Source organism: Artemia sp. Qi Xiang Cuo, chromosome 2 (assembly GCF_049724085.1).
Source record: "Artemia sp. Qi Xiang Cuo chromosome 2, ASM4972408v1, whole genome shotgun sequence".
Classification (NCBI taxonomy): Eukaryota; Metazoa; Arthropoda; class Branchiopoda; order Anostraca; family Artemiidae; genus Artemia; species Artemia sp. Qi Xiang Cuo.
Window position 1 is genome coordinate 91,300,406 of NC_142795.1, and position 25,891 is coordinate 91,326,296.

The 25,891-nt window shown below is 34.5% G+C and overlaps 2 protein-coding genes across 2 annotated transcripts; both read right to left on the reverse strand.

Annotated features, from left to right (window-relative positions):
* Positions 1-24,351, reverse strand: LOC148955797 (uncharacterized). Its single transcript, XM_089107910.1, has 2 exons — positions 23,956-24,351; positions 1-45 (listed from the first exon to the last, which is right to left on the reverse strand). The coding sequence occupies exons 1-2, from the start codon at positions 24,349-24,351 to the stop codon at positions 1-3; spliced, it is 441 nt and encodes a 146-aa protein (XP_088964036.1).
* A 243-nt stretch (positions 24,352-24,594) lies between these two features.
* On the reverse strand, positions 24,595-25,437 carry LOC148955798 (protein CFDP2-like). Its single transcript, XM_089107911.1, has one exon. It carries the CDS (start codon positions 25,435-25,437, stop codon positions 24,595-24,597), a length of 843 nt encoding a protein of 280 aa, XP_088964037.1.
* Positions 25,438-25,891: the final 454 nt, after the last annotated feature.

The window sequence follows — 25,891 nt, forward strand, 5'->3', positions numbered from 1 at the left end:
TTATGTAATGTCCATCCCTATCACGGCTGTAGAGATGGCTGAAATCTAGTAAAGAACAAACCATTACAGTAAAGAACATTTCATGTTAAAGATTGATCAATGATGTCATAATCATAGTTTGTAGCCAGGTCGTTTCTTACTATTCCAATTAAGAAATAGCCATAGGCTTTTTACTGTTTGTAATTTCACATCTAACAAAGAATAGATTTGATCCGGGTTGCAGCGGTAGCTAGCAACCTAGTAAGAGACGATTACGCCCCATAGCAAAAACTAAAGTAACCTGGAGTTTTTTCATAACTTCTGAAAAAATATTCAGATCAAAACATTATAATAAAGAACGAACGCTAGCTCATAGGAACTAAAATTATGCTTATTAATTATTTTACATTAAAGAACGATCTTCAGTCCATAGTAACTGAAGTGTTATAAGGAACCATTATATAGATGATGCTTACAGTATTCAAAGATTACTGTTTACAATGCGTTGAAAATATATTAAAAGGCTATCATTGGAATATCAAACCATTGTTTACATTGGAACTAATTAGCTACTTGATTTTTTGAGGTTCGTTTATAATAAAGAACGAACTCTTGCCTATACTAAATTTTACACGCCACTTAATTGTAGTATAGGTTAGTAATTCAACAGATAGCATGGTACTGGTACATCGTAGAGAGTTGTTCAATGGCTCTTTTTAAATACAATAAAGAACGACACCTAGCCCATGTTAACTGAAAGCTTTTTCTTTTTCCTCAGCTAGCTGGGCACTGAGAAAATCATAGAGAGCTGTATAATAGCTCATTTTAAAGGAAATTGCTACATCTAGTGCTTTTTGTAATTAAAAATAAAATAGTTTTTAAAGTAGAATCATTCACAGTAAAGAACGATCTCTCTCCCATAGTAACTGATATGTTACATTAAAAGACGATCATTGGAATAAAAAGTTATTGTATGCATTGGACTTACAAAAGATTACAAAAGACACCAATAAATATATTGGTGAAGGATACAACTCATGGTACAATTAATGATGAACTAATTATGAGTAAAATATCATTTAAGATCGACCGTTGCCACAGAGAGTCTTGAACTCAAATCCTTCGCAACCAAAGGGAAGTCCTTACTCCACTATGCTAGTGGCAACTGGTAATATAAATATACCATTCAGTTTATGATGTCTAAGACGTGATAAAAATGTGTGAAAAATTATCCCATACGATTGAGGAACAATTAAATTTTTCGTGTCCTCTAGTAATTTCAATGGAGGATGCTCCTTGAAACTACTCTCTATGATTTTCCAGTGCCCAGCTAACTTAGGAGTAAAAAAAAGCGGAAAGAAAAAAAGATGCCGTTTGTGGAGAATTACACTATAGAATCAAACAGTTTTATAATAAAGAACGACCTCTTGCCTATGCTATATTTTATTGGCCACTTGACTATAATATAGGTTAGTAAAGTTTACATAAAGCATCGATAGAGTTCATCATAATCCGGGTTGCAGCGGTATTTTATATAAGGAATCGGTCTGGTTAATTATGAATAGGGTCTATGTAAATTTCATTGGTATCATGGATTATTAGGATTATGCAGCGGTATTATTAGTCAAGCCGGTGAGGGTGATGTAGTATCAAACAGTTCGCGGTAACAAACTGTATAGTAAGATCGACTCGTTTCAATAGTAACCGAAACTCTAAAAAACGGAATTTGGATGCCCTTAGATACATCAAATGAATTGGATGTGTATGCTAATTTTAAATATATAGGTCTCATCAAGTTTAGGTTTACCCGTCAAAAGTTACAAGCCTGAGGAAATTTGCCTTGTTTTCGAAAAAAGGTAAACATCCCCTAAAAGTTATAGAATCCTAATGAAAATCACATGTTTAGGTTCTGCATATCAAAAAACCTTACTGCAGAGGAATTTTGTATTTTGTTCCAAAAGAAAGATCACGGGTGCGTGTTTATTTGTTTGTTTGTTTTTTTCCCAGGGGTGATGGTATAGACCCCTTAGTCCTAGAATGTCGTGAGAGGGCTCATTCAAACGAAAACTTAAAGTTCTATTGTTATTTTTAATTAAAAAACAAAATTTAAAAATAGAATCACTTTGTACATTATAATAAAGAACGACCTCTTGCCTATGCTATATTTTATTGGCCACTTAACTATAATATAGGTTAGTAAAGTTTACATAAAGCACCGATAGAGTTCATCATAATCCGGGTTGCAGCGGTAGCTATCAACCTAGTAAGAGACGATCACGTCCAATGTTAAGAAATATAAAAACCCATAGTTCCTAACAAAGGAGTCAGATCAAAACAAAAATTTATAATAAAGAACCAACTTTTGCCTCTACTAAATTGCATAGACAACTTAACTATATCCGGGTTGCAGAGGTAGCTAGCAACCTAGTAAGAGACGATCACGTCCAATGTTAAGAAATATAAAAACCCATAGTTCCTACAAAAGGAGTCAGATCAAAACAAAAAGTACACCATTAGAACCGCCTTGTCCGAAAGCCCTATATAGTAAACTATCTGTCCCTTGGCTTGAACAGCAAGGGAAATATATTGGCTTGAAAATCAAGAAAAGTGGCAGCTACTACAACATTCTGCCTAAATGGGATATTTTTTTCTCTTTTTTTTTCTTTTGTATCCAGAGATAGCTTGGCACTGGAACATCGTAGATAGTTGTTTAATGGCTCATTTTAAAGGAAATTAATTGGGTTAAAATTATAATAAAGAACGATCTCTTGCCTATAATAAATTTTATAGGCCACTTAACTATGGTATAGGCTAGTATACAGTAAAGAACGATCTCTCGTAAACAGTAACTGATATACGGTGGCTCCAGGGGTAGCTAAAAGTACATAAAAGGATCGATATGGTTCATCGTAAATGCAGAATATATAAGTTTCATCAGATATAATTTCATGATCAAGATTGATCAATGACGTCATTATCATAGTTATTACCCAGATTGTCTCTTACTATTCCAATTAAGAAAAAGCCATAGGCTTTTCCTGTTTGTAATTTCACAGTATCTCGATGTATCCGGGTTACAGCGGTAGCTAGCAACCTAGTAAGAGACGATCACGTCCAATGTTAAGAAATATAAAAACCCCTAACTCCTAAAAAAAGAGTCAGATCAAAGCAAAAAGTACACCATTAGAACCGCCTTGTCCAAAACCCCTATAAAATAACTTACCACACTTTGGCTTGAATAACAAAGAAAATATATTGGCTTGAAAATCAAGAAAATTGACTTTAACCACGTTATTCTCCACACACGGGATATTTTTTTCGTTCTTCTTCTTCTTCTTTTCCACAGATAGCTTGGCACTGGAATATCGTAGAGAGTTGTTCAATGGCTCATTTTAAAGGAAATTAATGGCGTTAAAAATTTTTTGTACTTAAAACAATTTATTTTTAAAATAGGTACAATAAAGAACGACACCTTGCCCATGTTAACTGAAACATAAATAGGGATTATGTAATTTCCAATAGTATCATGGCTGTAGAGATGGCTGAATTATCCGGGTTGCAGCGGTAGCTAGCAACCTAGTAAGAGACGATCACGTGCAATGTTAAGAAATGTAAAAACCCATAGTTCCTAAAAAAGGAGTCAGATCAAAACAAAAAATACACCATTAGAACCGCCTTGTCCAAAACCACTGTATAGAAAACTTTCTGTCATTTGGCTTGAACAGCAAGGGAAATATATTGGCTTGAAAATCAAGAAAAGTGGCAGCTACTACAACATTCTGCCTAAACGGGATATTTTTACGGGTTGCAGCAGTAGCTAGCAACCTAGTAACAGACGATCACTTCCAATGTTAAGAAATATAAAAACCCATAGCTCCTAAAAAAGGAGTCAGATCAAAACAAAAAGTACACCATTAGAACCACCTTGTCCAAAACCCCTGTAAAGGAAACTTTCAGTCCCTTGGATTGAACAGCAAGGGAAATATATTGGCTTGAAAATCAAGAAAATTTACTTTAACCACGTTATTCTCCCCAAACGGGATATTTTTTTCTCTCTTTTTTTTTTCTTTTCCACAGATAGCTTGGCACTGGAACATCGTAGAGGGTTGTTCAATAGCTCATTTTAAAGGAAATTAATTGGGTTAAAAACTTTTTGTAACTAAAATAAATTATTTCTAATTACATAAAGGATCGATGTGGTTCATTATAAATTATAAAAGGTTTAGAGCTTCTAATTTTCGAAGATTATAGAGTTAAAAATTTTACAGTAAAGAACGAACTTCAGGCCATAGTAACTAAAATAAGATTATAAATTTAAGACTAAAACAAGTACTTTGTTTGCTTTGGTATGAAATACTGGCAGCTTTGGGATTTGAACCCACACTTCGAAAGATACGGGTGGCTAAAACAAACGCCTTAGACCTCTCGGCCAAGCTGCCTTGGATAACTATGTGTATATCACGTATAGTGACAAAAATGATTACCCAGTATCAAATCATACAGTTCGTAGCAATACGGGTTTACATTAAAAGACGATCATTAGAAGAACAAACAATTGGATACATTGGACTTAGTTAGCTGCCTGATTTTTTGAGAGTTGTCTCTTACGACTCCAAAGAAGAAAAAGCCGTAGGCTTTTTCCTGTTTGTAATTGGTTGCAGCGGTAGCTAGCAACCTAGTAAGAGACGATCACGTCCAATGTTAAGAAATATAAAAACCCATAGTTCCTAACAAAGGAGTCAGATCATTACAGTAAAGAACGAACTTCAGCCCGTAGTAACTAAAGTAAGATTATAAATTTAAGACTAAAACAAGTACTTTGTTTGCTTTGGTATGAAATACTGGCAGCGTTGGGATTTGAACCCACACTTCGAAAGATACGGGTGGCTAAATTATAATAAAGAACGATCTCTTGCCTATAATGTATTAGATACTCAACTTAATTATATTTATTTATATATTAATAATTTTGTTTTATTTATAGCTGAATTAAAAATTAAAAGAAAACGACCCCGACTAGATTTGAACCACCAACCTTTTGATTATCGGCTGATCGTGTTAGCCACTTAGACTATGACGTCATTAATTAAAGTTGTAAAATTAACAATATGATACATAAATCAAACAGTTCATGGCATTTCAAAAAGGTTTTTACACTAAAGGATTATAATAAAGAACGACCTCTTGCCTATACTAAATTTTATACGCCACTAAATTATAGTAAAGGTTAGTATTATAATAAAGAACGACCTCTTACCTATACTAAATTTTATACGCCACTTAATTATAGTATAGGTTAGTAATTCAACAGATACCATGGCACTGGAACATTGTAGAGAGTTGTTCAATGGCTCATTTTGCAGGAAATTAATGGGGTTAAAAATTATAATAAAGAATGACCTCTTACCTATACTAAATTTTATACGCCACTTAATTATAATAAAGAATGACCTTTTGCCTATACTAAATTTTATAGGCCACTTAACTATAGTATAAGCTACTACAGTTATATTTAAGGTCAATACATTTAAGTACAGTAAAGAACGATCTCTCGCCCCTAGTAACTAATATATGGTGGTTCCAGGGGTAGTTACATAAAGTACTATGTAACTTGATACATAGTATAAATGCTAAAATAATATAGCATTAAAATTTTCAACTGACAAAATGGTTAATTTCTACCTTGGCGGCTTGGATTATTGTGAAATCAATTACAGGGACACAAGAAAGCATGGGTATTCGTTATACTGTAGCCCAAATGAAGGATGTCAGAGCTATTTGCGTTCTCTAAGGGCACTAGCTCCACATTTTCCTGTCTTGAACTGTTTCATTAATAGCGTATATAAGGCAGTATCAAAATGTAAGATTATACAACATATGAATCTACTAAAAGTCGAGGGCTCGTACAAGGAACTAATTCATTATATAGAAGAAGTGTCAAGTAGACTCTGTCGTAATAATAATAAAGAACGAACATTTTACCGATTATCTACTAATAACCATATATGACGTAATAAGTGACATGACGTAATATCTAAAACCTATTGTGTACTAATAACCATATATGAATTAATTACCGACGTGACGTAAAAATTAAAAAAAATTTTTATTTTATTTTCGTTTTTAGTTCAGAATCGCTAAAGTTATAAACTGCAAAAATATTTATGGTGTCTGAAAAATAGTTTTAATCTTTTAATTTAGACTAGAAAAATAACTGAAAATTTAAAATTTAGTTTAATTTTTTGTTAGGTTCTTGATACTTGATACGTGACATAAACATTCAACTAATGGTTACATAATGGTTTCAATCAAGCAAGCTATACGCAAGTTGAAATTTCCGGGTTGCAGCGGTAGCTAGCAACCTAGTAAGAGACGATCACCTCCAATGTTAAGAAATATAAAACCCCCCAACTCCTAAAAAAAGAGTCAGATCAAAACAAAAAGTACACCATTAGAACCGCCTTGTCCGAATCCTCTATAAATGAAACTTACCGCCCTTTGGCTTGAATATCAAAGAAAATATATTGGCTTGAAAATCAAGATAATAGACTTTTACCACGTTATTCTCCACAAACGGGATATTTTTTTCTTTCCGCTTGATTTTTCTCCTCAGCTAGCTGGGCACTGGAAAATCATAGAGAGCTGTATAATAGCTCATTTAAAGGAAATTGCAACATCTAGTCACTTTTGTATTTAAAAATAAAATACTTTTTAAAGTAGAATCAATTTTGTCAAAAAAATTGCATTTTGATGTATTTTCATACTGCAGTCTTTTCAAAGATATTTGAATTTTGAAGCAATAAAACAGTTCATGGTAATGAACTCTATAGTAATAAATAGCTACTTGTCTCAATAGTAACCGAAACTCCTGGAACCAAAATTTTCTTTTTTGGCTTAATCGCTAAAATTATTATGTAAACTGCAAAAATATTTATGATGCCTAATCAGTAATAGTAATTTTTTAATTTAAACAACAAAAATACATGAAAATTCTAAAATTAGTTTTGCTTTTTGTCTCCTGGAAGTAAATTTTTTTTCATCTCAGTTCAAATTTATTATTGTATCCTGGAACCAAACTTTTTTTGGTTTGTAACCCGTAAAGTACATATCTCCATATTATTGTCTCATAATTGCAATTATTTTAGTTTTCAGTTCAGAATCGCTAAACTTATTATGTAAAATGCAAAAATATTTATGGTGTCTAACCAATAATACTAATTTTTTAATTCAAACAAGAGAAATGCCTGAAAATTTTAAAATTAGTTTTGTTTTATGCTAGGTTTTAGATACTCGACACGGGATTTTGTGTACTTAATAATTTTAAACATTGAAAAAATATGGTCTCACGCGAATGGAAAAAAAGAAAGAATAACCAAAAAAAATATCAAAATAGAGTAATCCAAAATTCTACTAATAGAAAACTTTACTACATAAAAAATAAAGCTAACATCCTGAAATATCAGAAAAGTTTATTTAAAAGAGATAAAAATGCCACCGAACGCAATAAAGCTCGAGAACACGTAAGGATTGCTACTAAGATGTCTTGTGATCCAGGATTTAAGAAAATAAAATATGACAGAGCAAAACAGAGGTATGTTACGGATCAGGGGTATCGAGAAGGGAAATCCGGGTTGCAGCGGTAGCTAGCAACCTAGTAAGAGACGATCACCTCCAATGTTAAGAAATATAAAACCCCATAGTTCCTAAAAAAAGAGTCAGATCAAAACAAAAAGTACACCATTAGAACCACCTTGTCTGAAACCCCTGTATAGGAAACTTTCTGTCCCTTGGCTTGAACAGCAAGGGAAATATATTGTCTTGAAAATCAAGAAAATTGACTTGAACCACGTTATTCTCCACAAACGGGATAATTTTTCTTTTTTTCTTTTTTTCTTTTTTTGTATCCAGAGATAGCTTGGCACTGGAACATCGTAGAGGGTTGTTCAATAGCTCATTTTAAAGGAAATTAATTGGGTTAAAAATCTATAGTAACTAAAATTAATTATTTCTAAAAGAGAATAAATTTTTCCACCAAAAACTGCATTTTTGATGTCTTTTCACACTGTAGTCTTTCAAACATAATCGTATACCAGCGGTAAGATTTGAACCCACGCCTCCGAAGAGACTGGTGGGTAACACGAGTGCCTTGGACCACTCCAAAAACTGCATTTTGATGTCTTTTCACACTGCAGTCTTTCAAACATAATCGTATACCAGCGGTAAGAATTGAACCCACGCCTCTGAAGAGACTGGTGGCTAACACCAGTGCCTTGGACCACTCGGCCAGGCTGCCTCTCATAAATAAATATATATGTGAATTTGGGTTGCAGCAGTAGCTAGCAACCTAGTAATAGACGATCAGTCCAATGCTAAGAAATATAAAAACCCAAAACTCCTAAAAATAGAGTCAGATCAAAACAAAAGTACATCATTAGAAATACCTTGTCTGAAACCCTACTAGATAAATAATGAACGTCATCATAGTTTTATATTAGAGCTATGACGTGAATAGAGTGACGTCATAATTAGTATATAAGGAAAGTCAAAACTGAAAATTCTCTCATTCTTGATTAGAATAATGGTTAGATCAAAGCAGGCTATACGCAAGTTGAAGAAAGAGTACTACACAAACAACAGAGATAGTAACTTGAAAAGAAAAAAGCAAAGGTATTCAACCGACCAGGTGTATCGAGAAGTAATAATTGAGAGAGCAAAACAAAGGTATTCAACCGACCAGGCGTATCGCGAAGTAATAATTGAGAGAGCAAAAGAAAACAGCAAGATGTGTTATCACAATGATGAAGATTATAGACATGCAAAAATTGAGACAGCCAAACAAAAGATCAAGGAACGGTATGGTAATGATGAACATTACAGAGAAGCAAGAATTGAGCAGGCTAAACAAAAGATCAAGGAGCGTTATCACAATGATTAACTTTATAGAGAAGCAAGAATTGAGCAGGCTAGACAAAAGATCAAGGAGCGTTATCACAATGATAAACTTTATAGAGAAGCAACAATTGAGCAGGCTAGACAAAAGAGCAGGGAACGGTATGATAATGATGAAGATTACCGAAACAAACATAAGAAAAAAGTTGCTACCAGAATAATGGGTAGATACTGGGGTGACAAAAGCTATAATGAAAAAATTAAATTCTCTGCGAGGTTGTACCGAAGAACGCATAAGGACAAAGGGAAAAATTACATTCAGAAATACAAGAAGATGGCAAAAATGCAGGCTGATCTTCATAAATTGAGAAATATTTTACGCATGTTTTACCAGGATCACGAAAAGTATTCAAAATTACAGATTAAAATTCTCTTTGAAAGAGCGGATGCTGTTGAAAAGTCGGCTAGAAATTCCTTGGCAAAGCTTCATAGTAATATCCAAAAGAAATGTTGTCAGTTTAATGAAAAGCTTCCAAGGTATGGATTGGCAACTGCGGAACAGTTTACAGATGCAATGGAAAATGTTCGACAACACAGTGAATATACGGAGGCGTACTTCTTTGAAAATTCGTATATTAATTTTGGAAGGAGCAATTGCAGTTTATGTAGCAGCAATAAAAACATATATACAAGCATACCTATCAACAGCGAAGGAAAAGCAATGTTTTTCAATTATGGCGAAAACAAGCCTGTTAGGGTTATTAGTAAATGTGTTTGTAAGACTAATGATTTAGAACAAATTCCTGCAACACCGACTCAAGAAAAAAGCATTTCTAACTGTGTTTTAAACAGTTCTTTTAGTTCTACTGAATATTTGGCAAAAAATTCTCTGTGTAGTAGAACAAACTGTCCTGAAAAGTACGAGACAACTATTGAAGAATGCTCTGAATCTAGATCTGACAAGGAAATTATGATGGCTGAAGTCACCTATAACAATCTGAGTAAACATTCAAAACCAAAAATTGGGCAGCAGGTTACTTGGCAATGTCACCCTGATATCTGCAAGCTCTATCCGACGGATATTGAATTATGTCAAATTCTTTTTGATATCCTTGAAAATAATATAGCATTAAAATTTTCAACTGACAAAGTGGTTAATTTCTACCTTGGCGGCTTGGATTATTGTGAAATCAATTACAGGGACACAAGAAAGCATGGGCATTCGTTATACTGTAGCCCAAATGAGGGATGTCAGAGCTATTTGCGTTCTCTAAGGGCACTAGCTCCACATTTTCCTGTCTTGAACTGTTTCATTAATAGCGTATATAAGGCAGTATCAAAATGTAAGATTATACAACAGATTAATCTACTAAAAGTCGAGGGCTCGTACAAGGAACTAAGTCATTACATAGAAGAAGTGTCAAGTAGACTCTGTCGTAATAATAGTCAAGACTTCATTTACGGTGATAGCAATATTAGAGTTTCTGTGGATGAAAATACAATAATAAAATTATTTGGTGAGAGCCTTGATAAGGTAGCTAACATTAGGGATGTATACCCCACAATGCATTGTGACAGTTGTGAGCAGATAAAGACAAAATACCAATTGAAGAGTCTAAGATCCCTTTCAAATAAGAAAGGTTTTGATGTAATGATGGCCACGATTTTAGAACACCTACAACAGGACATACCCAAAGATGACAGAGAACAACTAATTCAATGTACAGGTTGGAAAGAGGATGTCATAGATTCATTCTTTGTCTGTGATTACTGTGCTGGGAAAATGTTGAAAAGTCAGGAGAATGTCCGATCAGTATTAAATAACCTTCATATAGACTGTACACCGGAATGTATAAAGTGTTTAAATAATTTTGAAATGGCAATGATTCGATTTGTAATGCCTTGTCTTACGATCGTCAGATTAGGGCAAGTAACTGCATTGAAGAGACCTAGAACAGAACTTGTTGACGCTCTTAAGGGGAGAATAGTATATCTACCTGTTGATGTGCAAGCAAATGCAGATATTCAGCCTGAAAAACTTCTTAACATTGATAGTTTTGTAGTCATTGTCAATGGTCAGCCTACTTACAACAAGAATGTTTGGACTGCACTAATAGATCTGAGAAAAGTCCATGAAGCACTGTTGTGGTTAAGAGAGAACAACAGTCTCTATAAAACAATACATGCATACACCCTAGAAGATTTAAAAAAAATACTTGAAGTCCGTCTTGCTGAAAAAGCGGTTGGTGTTGATAAAAAGACGATCACGTCCAATGTTAAGAAATATAAAAGCCCATAGTTCCTAACAAAGGAGTCAGATCAAAACAAAAAGTACACCATTAGAACCGCCTTGTCTGAAACCCCTGTATAGGAAACTTTCTGTCCCTTGGCTTGAACAGCAAGGGAAATATATTGTCTTGAAAATCAAGAAAATTGACTTGAACCACGTTATTCTCCACAAACGGGATATTTTTTTCTTTTTTTCTTTTTTTCTTTTTTTGTATCCAGAGATAGCTTGGCACTGGAACATCGTAGAGGGTTGTTCAATAGCTCATTTTAAAGGAAATTAATTGGGTTAAAAATCTATAGTAACTAAAATTAATTATTTCTAAAAGAGAATAAATTTTTCCACCAAAAACTGCATTTTTGATGTCTTTTCACACTGTAGTCTTTCAAACATAATCGTATACCAGCGGTAAGATTTGAACCCACGCCTCCGAAGAGACTGGTGGGTAACACGAGTGCCTTGGACCACTCCAAAAACTGCATTTTGATGTCTTTTCACACTGCAGTCTTTCAAACATAATCGTATACCAGCGGTAAGAATTGAACCCACGCCTCTGAAGAGACTGGTGGCTAACACCAGTGCCTTGGACCACTCGGCCAGGCTGCCTCTCATAAATAAATATATATGTGAATTTGGGTTGCAGCAGTAGCTAGCAACCTAGTAATAGACGATCAGTCCAATGCTAAGAAATATAAAAACCCAAAACTCCTAAAAATAGAGTCAGATCAAAACAAAAGTACATCATTAGAAATACCTTGTCTGAAACCCTACTAGATAAATAATGAACGTCATCATAGTTTTATATTAGAGCTATGACGTGAATAGAGTGACGTCATAATTAGTATATAAGGAAAGTCAAAACTGAAAATTCTCTCATTCTTGATTAGAATAATGGTTAGATCAAAGCAGGCTATACGCAAGTTGAAGAAAGAGTACTACACAAACAACAGAGATAGTAACTTGAAAAGAAAAAAGCAACGGTATTCAACCGACCAGGTGTATCGAGAAGTAATAATTGAGAGAGCAAAACAAAGGTATTCAACCGACCAGGCGTATCGCGAAGTAATAATTGAGAGAGCAAAAGAAAACAGCAAGATGTGTTATCACAATGATGAAGATTATAGACATGCAAAAATTGAGACAGCCAAACAAAAGATCAAGGAACGGTATGGTAATGATGAACATTACGGAGAAGCAAGAATTGAGCAGGCTAAACAAAAGATCAAGGAGCGTTATCACAATGATAAACTTTATAGAGAAGCAAGAATTGAGCAGGCTAGACAAAAGATCAAGGAGCGTTATCACAATGATAAACTTTATAGAGAAGCAACAATTGAGCAGGCTAGACAAAAGAGCAGGGAACGGTATGATAATGATGAAGATTACCGAAACAAACATAAGAAAAAAGTTGCTACCAGAATAATGGGTAGATACTGGGGTGACAAAAGCTATAATGAAAAAATTAAATTCTCTGCGAGGTTGTACCGAAGAACGCATAAGGACAAAGGGAAAAATTACATTCAGAAATACAAGAAGATGGCAAAAATGCAGGCTGATCTTCGTAAATTGAGAAATATTTTACGCATGTTTTACCAGGATCACGAAAAGTATTCAAAATTACAGATTAAAATTCTCTTTGAAAGAGCGGATGCTGTTGAAAAGTCGGCTAGAAATTCCTTGGCAAAGCTTCATAGTAATATCCAAAAGAAATGTTGTCAGTTTAATGAAAAGCTTCCAAGGTATGGATTGGCAACTGCGGAACAGTTTACAGATGCAATGGAAAATGTTCGACAACACAGTGAATATACAGAGGCGTACTTCTTTGAAAATTCGTATATTAATTTTGGAAGGAGCAATTGCAGTTTATGTAGCAGCAATAAAAACATATATACAAGCATACCTATCAACAGCGAAGGAAAAGCAATGTTTTTCAATTATGGCGAAAACAAGCCTGTTAGGGTTATTAGTAAATGTGTTTGTAAGACTTATGATTTAGAACAAATTCCTGGAACACCGACTCAAGAAAAAAGCATTTCTAACTGTGTTTTAAACAGTTCTTTTAGTTCTACTGAATATTTGGCAAAAAATTCTCTGTGTAGTAGAACAAACTGTCCTGAAAAGTACGAGACAACTATTGAAGAATGCTCTGAATCTAGATCTGACAAGGAAATTATGATGGCTGAAGTCACCTATAACAATCTGAGTAAACATTCAAAACCAAAAATTGGGCAGCAGGTTACTTGGCAATGTCACCCTGATATCTGCAAGCTCTATCCGACGGATATTGAATTATTTCAAATTCTTTTTGATATCCTTGAAAATAATATAGCATTAAAATTTTCAACTGACAAAGTGGTTAATTTCTACCTTGGCGGCTTGGATTATTGTGAAATCAATTACAGGGACACAAGAAAGCATGGGCATTCGTTAGTAGCCCTCGCATCAGCCCAAATGAGGTGCGGGTCAAAGGGTGTCGATGAGGATGTCAGTATTTGCGTTCTCTAAGGGCACTAGCTCCACATTTTCCTGTCTTGAACTGTTTCATTAATAGCGTATATAAGGCAGTATCAAAATGTAAGATTATGCAACAGATTAATCTACTAAAAGTCGAGGGCTCGTACAAGGAACTAAGTCATTACATAGAAGAAGTGTCAAGTAGACTCTGTCGTAATAATAGTCAAGACTTCATTTACGGTGATAGCAATATTAGAGTTTCTGTGGATGAAAATACAATAATAAAATTATTTGGTGAGAGCCTTGATAAGGTAGCTAACATTAGGGATGTATACCCCACAATGCATTGTGACAGTTGTGAGCAGATAAAGACAAAATACCAATTGAAGAGTCTAAGATCCCTTTCAAATAAGAAAGGTTTTGATGTAATGATGGCCACGATTTTTGAACACCTACAACAGGACATACCCAAAGATGACAGAGAATAACTAATTCAATGTACATGTTGTAAAGAGTATGTCATAGATTCATTCTTTGTCTGTGATTACTGTGCTGGGAAAATGTTGAAAAGTCAGGAGAATGTCCGATCAGTATTAAATAACCTTCATATAGACTGTACACCGGAATGTATAAAGTGTTTAAATAATTTTGAACAGGCAATGACTCGATTTGTAATGCCTTGTCTTACGATCGTCAGATTAGGGCAAGTAACTGCATTGAAGAGACCTAGAACAGAACTTGTTGACGCTCTTAAGGGGAGAATAGTATATCTACCTGTTGATGTGCAAGCAAATGCAGATATTCAGCCTGAAAAACTTCTTAACATTGATAGTTTTGTAGTCATTGTCAATGGTCAGCCTACTTACAACAAGAATGTTTGGACTGCACTAATAGATCTGAGAAAAGTCCATGAAGCACTGTTGTGGTTAAGAGAGAACAACAGTCTCTATAAAACAATACATGCATACACCCTAGAAGATTTAAAAAAAATACTTGAAGTCCGTCTTGCTGAAAAAGCGGTTGGTGTTGATAATTTACCTGAAATACCGGAAGCTGCAATCCTTCAGAAACTGACAGAAAGCGCAAAATCTACATTGGTTGAACATTTTTCTGTCCAGCCTCTCAATTCAGCGGTTCCAAAAGACTTCATTGAAGATTTTAAGCAAATGAAAGATCTTGGTACTGACCAATTTCAAATCAAGAAACTAAAAGGTGAGAGCGAAGACTTATTTCAGGAAGAACTTGATCTAAAAGTGTTTCAAAATCTTTTCCCGAAAGGCAAATATGGCTTGCGTGACAAGGCAAGACCATTTCGGATTAGGAATGCAGAATATTTTAAATCAAGGCTTCTTAGCAGACATACTAAGTTTCGTCTTGACAAACAGTTTCTTTTTCACAGCTTCCAATTGCAAGAATTCTCTTACATGTGTAATAGCGTTGGTCATATGTTGCGGACTGTGAAACCAAATCAAAATGCTCGTCAATTTATAGACAGGCTTCATTCCCGTGATGGAGAGATGGAAGCGACTTTGTTTTCTGTTCAATCAAAAATCAGAGGATCTCAGCAGTATTTTCAATCTCTTTCCTATAAAGTATTATAATAAAGAACGACCTCTTGCCTATACAAAATTTTATACGCTACTTAATTATAGTTAAGGTTTTTTCCGGGTTGCAGCGGTAGCTAGCAACCTAGTAAGAGACAAAAACCTCCAATGTTAAGAAATATAAAACCCCCCAACTCCTAAAAAAAGAGTCAGATCAAAACAAAAAGTACACCATTAGAACCGCCTTGTCCGAATCCTCTATAAAGGAAACTTACCGCCCTTTGGCTTGAATAACAAAGAAAATATATTGGCTTGAAAATCAAGAAAATAGACTTTTACCACGTTATTCTCCACAAACGGGATATTTTTTTCTTTCCGCTTGATTTTTCTCCTCAGCTAGCTGGGCACTGGAAAATTATAGAGAGCTGTATAATAGCTCATTTTAATGGAAATTGCAACATCTAGTCACTTTTGTATTTAAAAATAAAATACTTTTTAAAGTAGAATCAATTTTGTCAAAAAAATTGCATTATTGATGTAATTTCATGCTTCAGTCTTTTCAAAGATATTTGAATTTTGAAGCAATAATACATTCCATGGTAATGAGCTCTATAGCATTAATAGCTACTTGTCTCAATAGTAACCGAAACTCCTGGAACCAAAATTTTGTTTTTTGGATTAATTTTTAAAATTATTATGTAAACTGAAAAAATATTTATGATGCCTAATCATTAATAGTATTTTTTTAATTTAAACAACAAAAATACATTAAAATTCTAAAATTAGTTTTGCTTTTTGTCTCCTGGAAGAAATTTTTTTTTCATCTCAGTTCAAATTTATTATTGTATCCTGGAACCAAACTTTTTTTGGTTTGTAACCCGTAAAGTACATATTTCCATATTATTGTCTCATCATTGCAATTATTTTAGTTTTAAGTCCAGAATCGCTAAACTTATTATGTAAACTGCAAAAATATTTATGGTGTCTAACCAATAATACTAATTTTGTAATTCAAACAATATAAATACCTGAAAATTTTAAAATTAGTTTTGTTTTATGATAGGTTTTAGATACTTGACACGGGGTATTGTGTACTTAATAATTTTAAAAATTGAAAGAATATTGTCGCACGAGAGTGGAAAAAAATAAAGAATAACAAAAAAAAAATATCAAAATAGAGCAATCCAAATTTCTACTAGTAGAAAACTTTACTACATAAAAAATAAATCTAACATCCTGAAATATCAGAAAAGTTTATTTAAAAGAGATAAAAATGCCACCGAACGCAATAAAGCTCGAGAACGCGTAAGGATTGCTACTAAGATGTCTTGTGATCCAGGATTTAAGAAAATGAAATATGACAGAGGAAAACAGAGGTATTTTACGGATCAGGGGTATCGAGAAGGGAAAATTGAGACAGCCAAACAAAAGAGCAAGGAACGGTATGATAACGATATAGATTATCGAAACGAACATAAGAAAAAAGTTGCTACCAGAATAATGGGTAGATACTGGGGTGACAAAAGCTATAATGAAAAAATTAAATTCTCTGCGAGGTTGTACCGAAGAAGGTATAAGGACAAAGGGAAAAATTACATTCAGAAATACAAGAAGATGGCAAAAATGCAGGTTGATCTTTGTAAATTGAGAAACATTTTACGCATGTTTTATCGGGATCACGAACAGTATTCAAAATTACAGATTAAAATTCTCTTTGAAAGAGCGGATGCTGTTGAAAAGTCGGCTAGAAATGCTATGGCAAAGCTTCATAGCAATATTCAAAAGAAATGTTGTCAGTTTAATGAAAAGCTTCCAAGGTTAATGGCAACTGCGGAACAGTTTATAGAGGCAATGGAAAATGTTTGACAACACAGTGAATATACAGAGGCGTACTTCTTAGAAAATTCGTATATTCAAATTCATTTTTGATGTCTTTTCACACTGTACAGTAAAGAACGATCTCTCACCCATAGTAACTGATAAATGGTGGTTCCAGGGGTAGTTACTTGAGGTTCGTCTCTTACTATTTCAAAGAAGAAAAAGCCGTAGGCTTTTTCCTGTTTGTAATGATATCTGGGTTGCAGCGGTAGCTAGCAACCTAGTAAGAGACGATGACGTCCAATGTTAAGAAATATAAAAACCCATAACTCCTAAAAAAGGGTCAGATCAAAACAAAAAGTACACCATTAGAATCGCCTTGTCCGATATTCCTAAAAGGGAAACTTACCGCCCTTTGGCTTGAATAACAAAGAAAATATATTGGCTTGAAAATCAAGAAAATTGACTTTAACCTCGTTATTCTCCACAAAGGGGATATTTTTTTCTTTCTTCTTCTTTTCCACATATAGCTTGGCACTGGAACATCGTAGAGAGTTGTTCAATTGCTCATTTTAAAGGAAATTAATGGCGTTAAAAACTTTTTGTACGTAAAAAAATGTATTTTTAAAATATAATCGGTTTTTAACGAAAAATTGCATATTTCATATTAAAGATTAATCAATGACGTCATAATCGTATACCAGTGGTAGGATTTGAACCCACACCTCCGAAGAGACTGGTGACTAACACCAGCGCCTTGGACCACTCGGCCAAGAAAATATCCCACAAACGGGATATTTTTTTCCTTCTTCTTCTTCTTCTTCTTTTCCACAGATAGCTTGGCACTGGGACATTGTAGAGAGTTGTTCAATGGCTCATTTTAAAGGAAATCTCTAGATCTAGTGCTATTTCTAATTAATTTTTTTTTTTAATTAATTATTTTTTACGGAAAACTTAATTTTTTATCCGGGTTGCAGCGGTAGCTAGCAACCTAGTAAGAGACGATCACGTCCAATGTTAAGAAATATAAAACCCCCTAACTCCTAAAAAAAGAGTCAGATCAAAACAAAAAGTACACCATTAGAACCGCATTTTCCGAAACCCTTAACAAAGAAACTTACTGCCCTTTGGCTTGAATAACAAAGAAAATATATTGGCTTGAAAATCAAGAAAATTGACTTTAACCACGTTATTCTCCACAAACGGGATATTTTTTTCTTTCCACTTTTTTTTTCTCCTCAGCTAGCTGGGCACTGGAAAATCATAGAGAGCTGTATAATAGCTCATTTTAAATGAAATTGCTACATCTAGTGCGTTTTGTAATTAAAAATAAAATACTTTTTAAAATAGAATCAATTTTGTCAAAAAAATTGCATTTTTGATGTATTTCATACTGCAGTCTTTTCAAAGATATTTGAATTTTGAAGCAATCAAACAGTTCATGGTAATGAACTCTATAGTAATAATATGTACTTGTCTCAATAGCAACCAAAACTCCTGGAACCAAATTTTTTTTTTGGCTTAATCGCTAAAGTTATTATGTAAACTGTAAAAATATTCATGATGCCTAATCAGTAATAGTAATTTTTTAATTCAAACTACAAAAATACATGAAAATTTTAAAATTAGTTTCGCTTTTTGTCTCCTGGAACCAAAATTTTTTTTTATCTCAGTTAAAAGTTATTTTTGTATCCTGGAACCAAACTTTTTTGGTTTGTAACCCATTAAGCATGTATCTCCATATTGTTGTCTTATAATTCCAATTATTTTAGTTTTCAGTTAAGAATCGCTAAACTTATTATGTAAACTGCAAAAATATTTATGGTTTCCAACCAATAATACAAATTTTTTTATTCAAACAAGAGAAATACCTGAAAATTTTAAAATTAGTTTTGTTTTATGCTAGGTTTTAGCTACTCGACACGGGGTATTGTGTACTTAATAATTTTAAACCTTGAAAAAATATGGTCTCGCTTGAAAGGAAAAAAAAGAAAGAATAACCAAACAAAATATCAAAATAGAGCAATCCAAATTTCTACTAATAGAAAATTTTACTACACAAAAAATAAAGCTAACATCCTGAAATATAAGAAAAGTTTATTTAAAAGAGATAAAAATGCCACCGAACGCAATAAAGCTCGAGCACGCGTGAGGATTGCTACTAAGATGTCTTGTGATCCAGGATTTAAGAAAATGAAATATGACAGAGCAAAACAGAGGTATCTTACGGATCAGGGGTATCGAGAAGGGAAAATTGAGACAGTCAAACAGAAGAGCAAGGAACGGTATGGTATCCGGGTTGCAGCGGTAGCTAGCAACTTAGTAAGAGACGATCACGTCCAATGTTAAGAAATATAAAAACCCATAGTTCCTAACAAAGGAGTCAGATCAAAACAAAAAGTACACCATTAGAACCGCCTTGTCCGAAACCCCTGTATAGGAAACTTTCTGTCCCTTGTTATAATAAAGAACGAACTCTATTATAATAAAGAACGAATATTTTACCGATTATCTACTAATAACCATATATGACGTAATAAGTGACATGACGTAATATCTAAAACCTATTGTGTACTAATAACCATATATGACTTAATGAGTCACGTGACGTAAAAATTGAAAAAATTAATTTTTATTTTATTTTCGTTTTTAGTTCAGAATCTCTAAAGTTATAAACTGCAAAAATCTTTATGGTGTCTGAACAATAGTTTTAATCTTTTAATTTAGACTAGAATATAATAAAGAACGATCTCTTGCCTATACTAAATTTTATACGCCACTTTCCGGGTTGCAGCGGTAGCTAGCAACCTAGTAAGAGACGATCACGTCCAATGTTAAGAAATATAAAAACCCCTAACTCCTGAGAAAAGAGTCAGATCAAAACAAAAATTACACCATTAGAACCACCTTGTATAAAACCCCTATTAAGGAAACTTATCACTCTTTGGCTTGAATAACTAAGAAAATATATTGGCTTGAAAATCAAGAAAATTGACTTTAACCACGTTATTCTCCACAAACGGGATATTTTTTCTTTTTCGCTTGTTTTTCCTCCTCAAATAGCTGGGCACTGGAAAATCATAGAGAAGTGTATAATAGCTCATTTTAAAGGAAATTGCAACATATAGTCACTTTTGTAATTAAAAATAAAATACTTTTTAAATATAATAAAGAACGACCTCTTACCTATACTAAATTCTATACGCCACTTAATTATAGTATAGGTTAGTAATTCAACAGATAGCATGGCACTGGAATCCGGGTTGCAGCGGTAGTATAATAAAGAACGACCTCATGCCTATACTAAATTTTATACGCCACTCAATTATAGTATAGGTTAGTAATTCCACAGATAGCTTGGCACTGGAACATTGTAGAGAGTTGTTCAATGGCTCATTTTAAAGGAAATTAATGAGGTTAAAAATATTATATTAAAAGACGATCATTAGAAGAACAAACCATTGCATACATTGGACTTAGTTAGCTCCCTTATTCTTTGAGAGTCGTCTCTTACTACTCCAAAGAAGAAAAACCGTAGGCTTTTTCCTGTTTGTAATCAGGGTTTTTATAATAAAGAACGACCTCTTGCCAATACTAAATTTTATAGGCCACTTAACTGTAGTATAGGTTAGTAAAGTTTACATAAAGGACCAATATAGTTTATCATAAATGGTGTTTGTCAATGCGGTTTCATTTTATCAAAATTTATTTGTTAACTGAAACTGGAATAATTCCTGAAAATTTTCCGGGATGCAGTGGTAGCTAGCAACCTAGTAAGAGACGATCACGTCCAATGTTATGAAATATAAAAACCCATAGTTCCTAAAAGACGAGTCATATCAAAACAAAAAGTACACCATTAGAACCGCCTTGTCCGAAACCCCTGTTTATAAAACTTTCTGTCCCTTGGTTTACATTAAAGAACAAACTTTAAATCCATAGTTTATATTAACGGACGATCATTAGAAAAGCAAGCCATTGCATACATTGGACTTAGTTAGCTGTGGACTTGTCTTCTAACCGCAGACAATTTGGTATCTTTCCATACTGTAGTCTTTTCAAAGATATTTGATTATTAAAGCAAGTCCAATTTCTAACAACAATGTCTACTATGCTCCAAACTTTTTTTTAGGTTTATAAACTGTTGTAATCTCTTGTAAAATATATACAAATATTTTTGCAATTACCAGCTTTTTTTTCTTTCCCCAATGTAATATCTTTCAATACTGTGTCTTTTCAAAAATACTTGATTATCAAAGCAATTCCGATTTCTAACAACGATTTTTGCTATGCTTCAAACTTTTGGTTTTCTTTTTGAAGGTTTTGAATTGTTGTAATCCATTCTTAAAATATATACAAATATTTTTGCAATTACCATTTTTTGCTCTTTAATCCATTAAATTTAATTACACTGCAAACTATCCAAGGAAATTTCATTTTTACAGCATTTCCGATTTCTAACAATGATTTCTACTAAGCTTCAAACTTTGGCTTTCTCTTTCAAAGTTTCTGATTTGCTGTAATCCCTTGTTAAAGTGTATAAAAAATTTCATTTACAAGTTTTTTGCTCTTCAAGCAATTAAATGTTTTTTTCCATACTGGAGTCTAATCAAACATATGATTAATACAGCAAGTCTGATTTCTAGCAATGATTTCTAATAAACGTTTGCTTTTCTACAATTCAATGTCTCTTCATACTGCGGTTTATTCAAAAATATTCGATTATTAAAGTAAGTCCGATTTCTTACAACAATGTCTACTAAGCTTCATCCGGGTTGCAGCGATAGCTAGCAACCTAGTAAGAGACGATCACCTCCAATGTTAAGAAATATAAAACCCCCCAACTCTTAAAAAAAAGAGTCAGATCAAAACAAAAAGTACACCATTAGAACCGCCTTGTCCGAATCCTCTATAAAGGAAACTTACCGCCCTTTGGCTTGAATAACAAAGAAAATATATTGGCTTGAAAATGAAGAAAATAGACTTTTACCACGTTATTCTCCACAAACGGGATATTTTTTTCTTTCCGCTTGATTTTTCTCCTCAGCTAGCCGGGCACTGAAAATCATAGAGAGCTGTATAATAGCTCATTTTAAAGGAAATTGCAACATCTAGTCACTTTTGTATTTAAAAATAAAATACTTTTTAAAGTAGAATCAATTTTGTCAAAAAATTGCATTTTTGATGTATTTTCATACTGCAGTCTTTTCAAAGATAATTGAATCTTGAAGCAATAAAACAGTCCATGGTAATGAACTCTATAGTAATAATAGCTACTTGTCTCAATAGTAACCGAAACTCCTGGAACCAAAATTTTCATTTCTGGCTTAATCGCTAAAATTATTATGTAAACTGCAAAAATATTTATGATGCCTAATCAGTAATAGTAATTTCTTAATTTAAACAACAAAAATACAGGAAAATTCTAAAATTAGTTTAGCTTTTTGTCTCCTGTAAGAAAAATTTTTTTCATCTCAGTTCAAATTTATTATTGTATCCTGGAACCAAACTTTTTTTGGTCTGTAACCCGTAAAGTACATATCTCCGTATTATTGTCTCATAATTGCAATTATTTTAGTTTTCAGTCCAGAATCTTACTTAGACTTAGGTCCTCCTACGCCTGGGGGCGCATAAGGCAGCAACAGTGATTCGCCACGACGACCTGTCCTGAGCCTTCAACCATAGCTCCTCCAACGAGGACCTCGCCAGCTTCGCCTCCTTCATTAGCGACCTGTCAAGGGTCATTTTTGGTCTCCCTGATTTGCGAAGACCGGGGGCTGTCCAACACCCTGCATCGTGCGACAGCCTTCCTTCCCCCATTCGCACCATATGCCCCCAATACATCCATCGCCGCTTTCTAATAAGATCAAGGATGGGGGTATGATTTGGCATACGATAGATTTCATCATTTCGTATTCTTTCTGTCCAATGTATATTTAGAATAGACCTTAGGCAATTATTGTCGAATGCCTGGAGTCGCCGTTCTAGGTGAGCAATGATGCTCCAAGTTTCGCAGCCGTACATAAGGACAGAGAACACATTGCTATTATAAATTTTAAGCTTTAACTTCTGGGAATATTTATTATTTCTCCAAACATTTCTAAGGTAGCTTAAAGCAGACCCAGCCCATGTTATTCGGCACAGTATTTCTCTTTCGGAATTGGCATCTTGCGTAAGAATGCTGCCGAGATACTTGAACTCTCTCACTTCCTCAATTTCCTCGATGTTAACCAAAAGTCCTTCGGCTAAGTCAGGTATGACTGCATTCGACATTTATTTGGTCTTGTTAGCATTTATGGAGAGTCCGACAGCATTTGCCATACGACTGAGTTCATTAATGTTGCGTTGCATATCTTCTGGGTCGTGGGTAATAAGCGCAACATCATCAGCAAAATCACCATCATTGAGTTCTCTCAGTGGATTTAATTGTATACCGCCACTAAAACTGCATCCACGGAGAACAAAATCTATCACTATGGCAAACAGTAATGGTGATAGAATGCAGCCCTGCCTTACACCTGACTGAACAGAAAACCACTCCGTTAGGCCACCTTCTGTCTGTACTGCGCACATGATATCATGATATAGCGCTTTAATTATATTTACAATTTTGGTCGGAATTCCATAATGCACTAAAATCTTCCATATGGTTCCGCGATGTATCGAGTCGAAGGCTTTGAGAAAATCTATAAATACTATAAGTAGCTGAACTTGCCATTCATTGGATTCATCCAGCAGGACTCTCAGGCTAAATATCAGGTCACAACACGATCTATTCTGGCGGAATCCGTGCTGCTCATCTCTCAGAACTTTCTCCACTTTACTTTGAATCCTGTTAAGAATTATTTTGCACAGAACTTTGCTGCCAACAGACTGTAAAGCAATACCTCTCCAATTATCACACTTAGTCTTTTGTCCCTTTTTGAAGAGTTTTACAATTACTGCCTTCGACCATTCACTAGGGACTTTTTCTTCATCCCTAACACGGGAAAGAAGTTCAAATATGGGTTCGGCTTGGGTGCTTCTACCGTACTTCAGTAATTCTGGTGGTATGCCATCATTGCCTGCAGCCTTTCCGTTTTTCAAAGTCTTTAGGGCCTCCTTGACTTCAATAAGTATCAGAGATCCAGGACATATTCCAAGATCGAACAGTGGTTCTTCAGGGATATTTAAAGTAGTTGTGGGAGGTATCTGATTTAGTACCTCGCTAAAATGCTCTTTCCAGCGTCGGACTATGTCATCAGTCTGGGTTAATAAAATGCCGTCTTTGCTTTCAACTTGGGTCGACGATGCCTTTGAAATACCCGCCAACTGCTTCGTTATGGCATACACAGTACGGCTATCTCCCCGTCTAGCGGCTGCCTCAGCCTGTTCGGCCATAGTTTTGAGATAAATCCTCTTATCATCCCTGGTTGCTGCTTTGACTTGCTTATGGAGACGCTTGTACTGCTCTTTCAGGTTATCTACATATTCTCTAGAACAAGTCGTGCTATGGTCATACTTATCAACGAGGATTTTGAGTTGTGATCTTTGATCAATAATATCACAACTACTTTCAGATATCCACTGCTCTGTCTTATTCCTGTTGTAGCCCACAACTTCTTGTGCAACCTTTTTCACGGTTTATGCAATTTTTTCATACTGACTATCAAGCAACACTTCGTCCCTTAGAAGGGAAAACTTGTTTGACAAAGCTGTAGTATACTTTTGCAATACGTTCGGGTCCTGCAATTTCCTCAAATTAAAGGTTTTCACTGGCCGCTGGGGCTTTGTCACAGTTTTTAGCTTCAGCTTGAACTTGGCAACAGCAAGTTGGTGATCGGAATAACAGTCGGCACCTCGGAAGGTTCTAACATCCTCTAAACATCGTCGCCTGTGCTTCGCACTTAGGATATGGTCTATATCATTTCGTGGTACACCATCCGGCGATTTCCAATTATACATGTTTATCTGATTATGTTGAAGCCCTAATGCGGCGACGATACTTTCATGAGCCGTGCAAAAATCAAAGAGTCGAACACCCTTGTCATTAATTTCACACAGTCCATGTTTACCGAGGATAGTTGGGGCATAAGACGTATCACCTCCAATTTTAGCATTAAAGTCCCCACACACAGTCACAATATCATGATGACGTGTTTTTGCAACAACAATCAATACCGCGCGATAAAAGTCATCTTTGGTTTGATCACAGGCATAATTTGTTGGGGTGTACACTACATTAACTGTCAATTTGGCCTGTAAAGTGGCGAAACGGGCACGAAGAATCCGCTCACCAATTGGTTCCCAATCCACTAGGCATTTTTTGGCCCGATTACTTAGCGCCATTAGGACACCTGCTTCTTTTCTAGTCTCAAGCCCGGAATACAAGATGTGGTAAATCTCAGATTTCAAAGTCCCAAAACCAGTAAGCCTGGTCTCAGAAAGTCCAGCTATGTCAATACGGAACTTATCAAGGGTTCTCATAACACTGTTGAGTTTTCCTGGCTGTGTTTCTTGATTAACTGTTCTAACATTCTAATATCCAATACGAAAACAATCGGCCGTTTTCAAGAATCTAGTCCGGGGGCGTGCATTAGTCGTCATCATAGAAGAAGAAGAAGTCAATCCGAGGCAATCTGTTGCTGTTTCTTGAGTAATTAGTTTTTACGGTGGTGGGTTACTAGCCCACCGACCAACCAACGAATTGGAACAAAATGGTCAGCTTAGATTAGTATAAGCAGGGGTACCGCGAGCAGGTTGCTGACCACCGCTCCCAAAAGTTTAGGACAAATAAGTTTAGTCCAGAATCGCTAAACTTATTATGTAAAATGCAAAAATATTTATGGTGTCTAACCAATAATACTAATTTTGTAATTCAAACAAGAGAAATACCTGAAAATTTTAAAATTAGTTTTGTTTTATGCTAGGTTTTAGATAC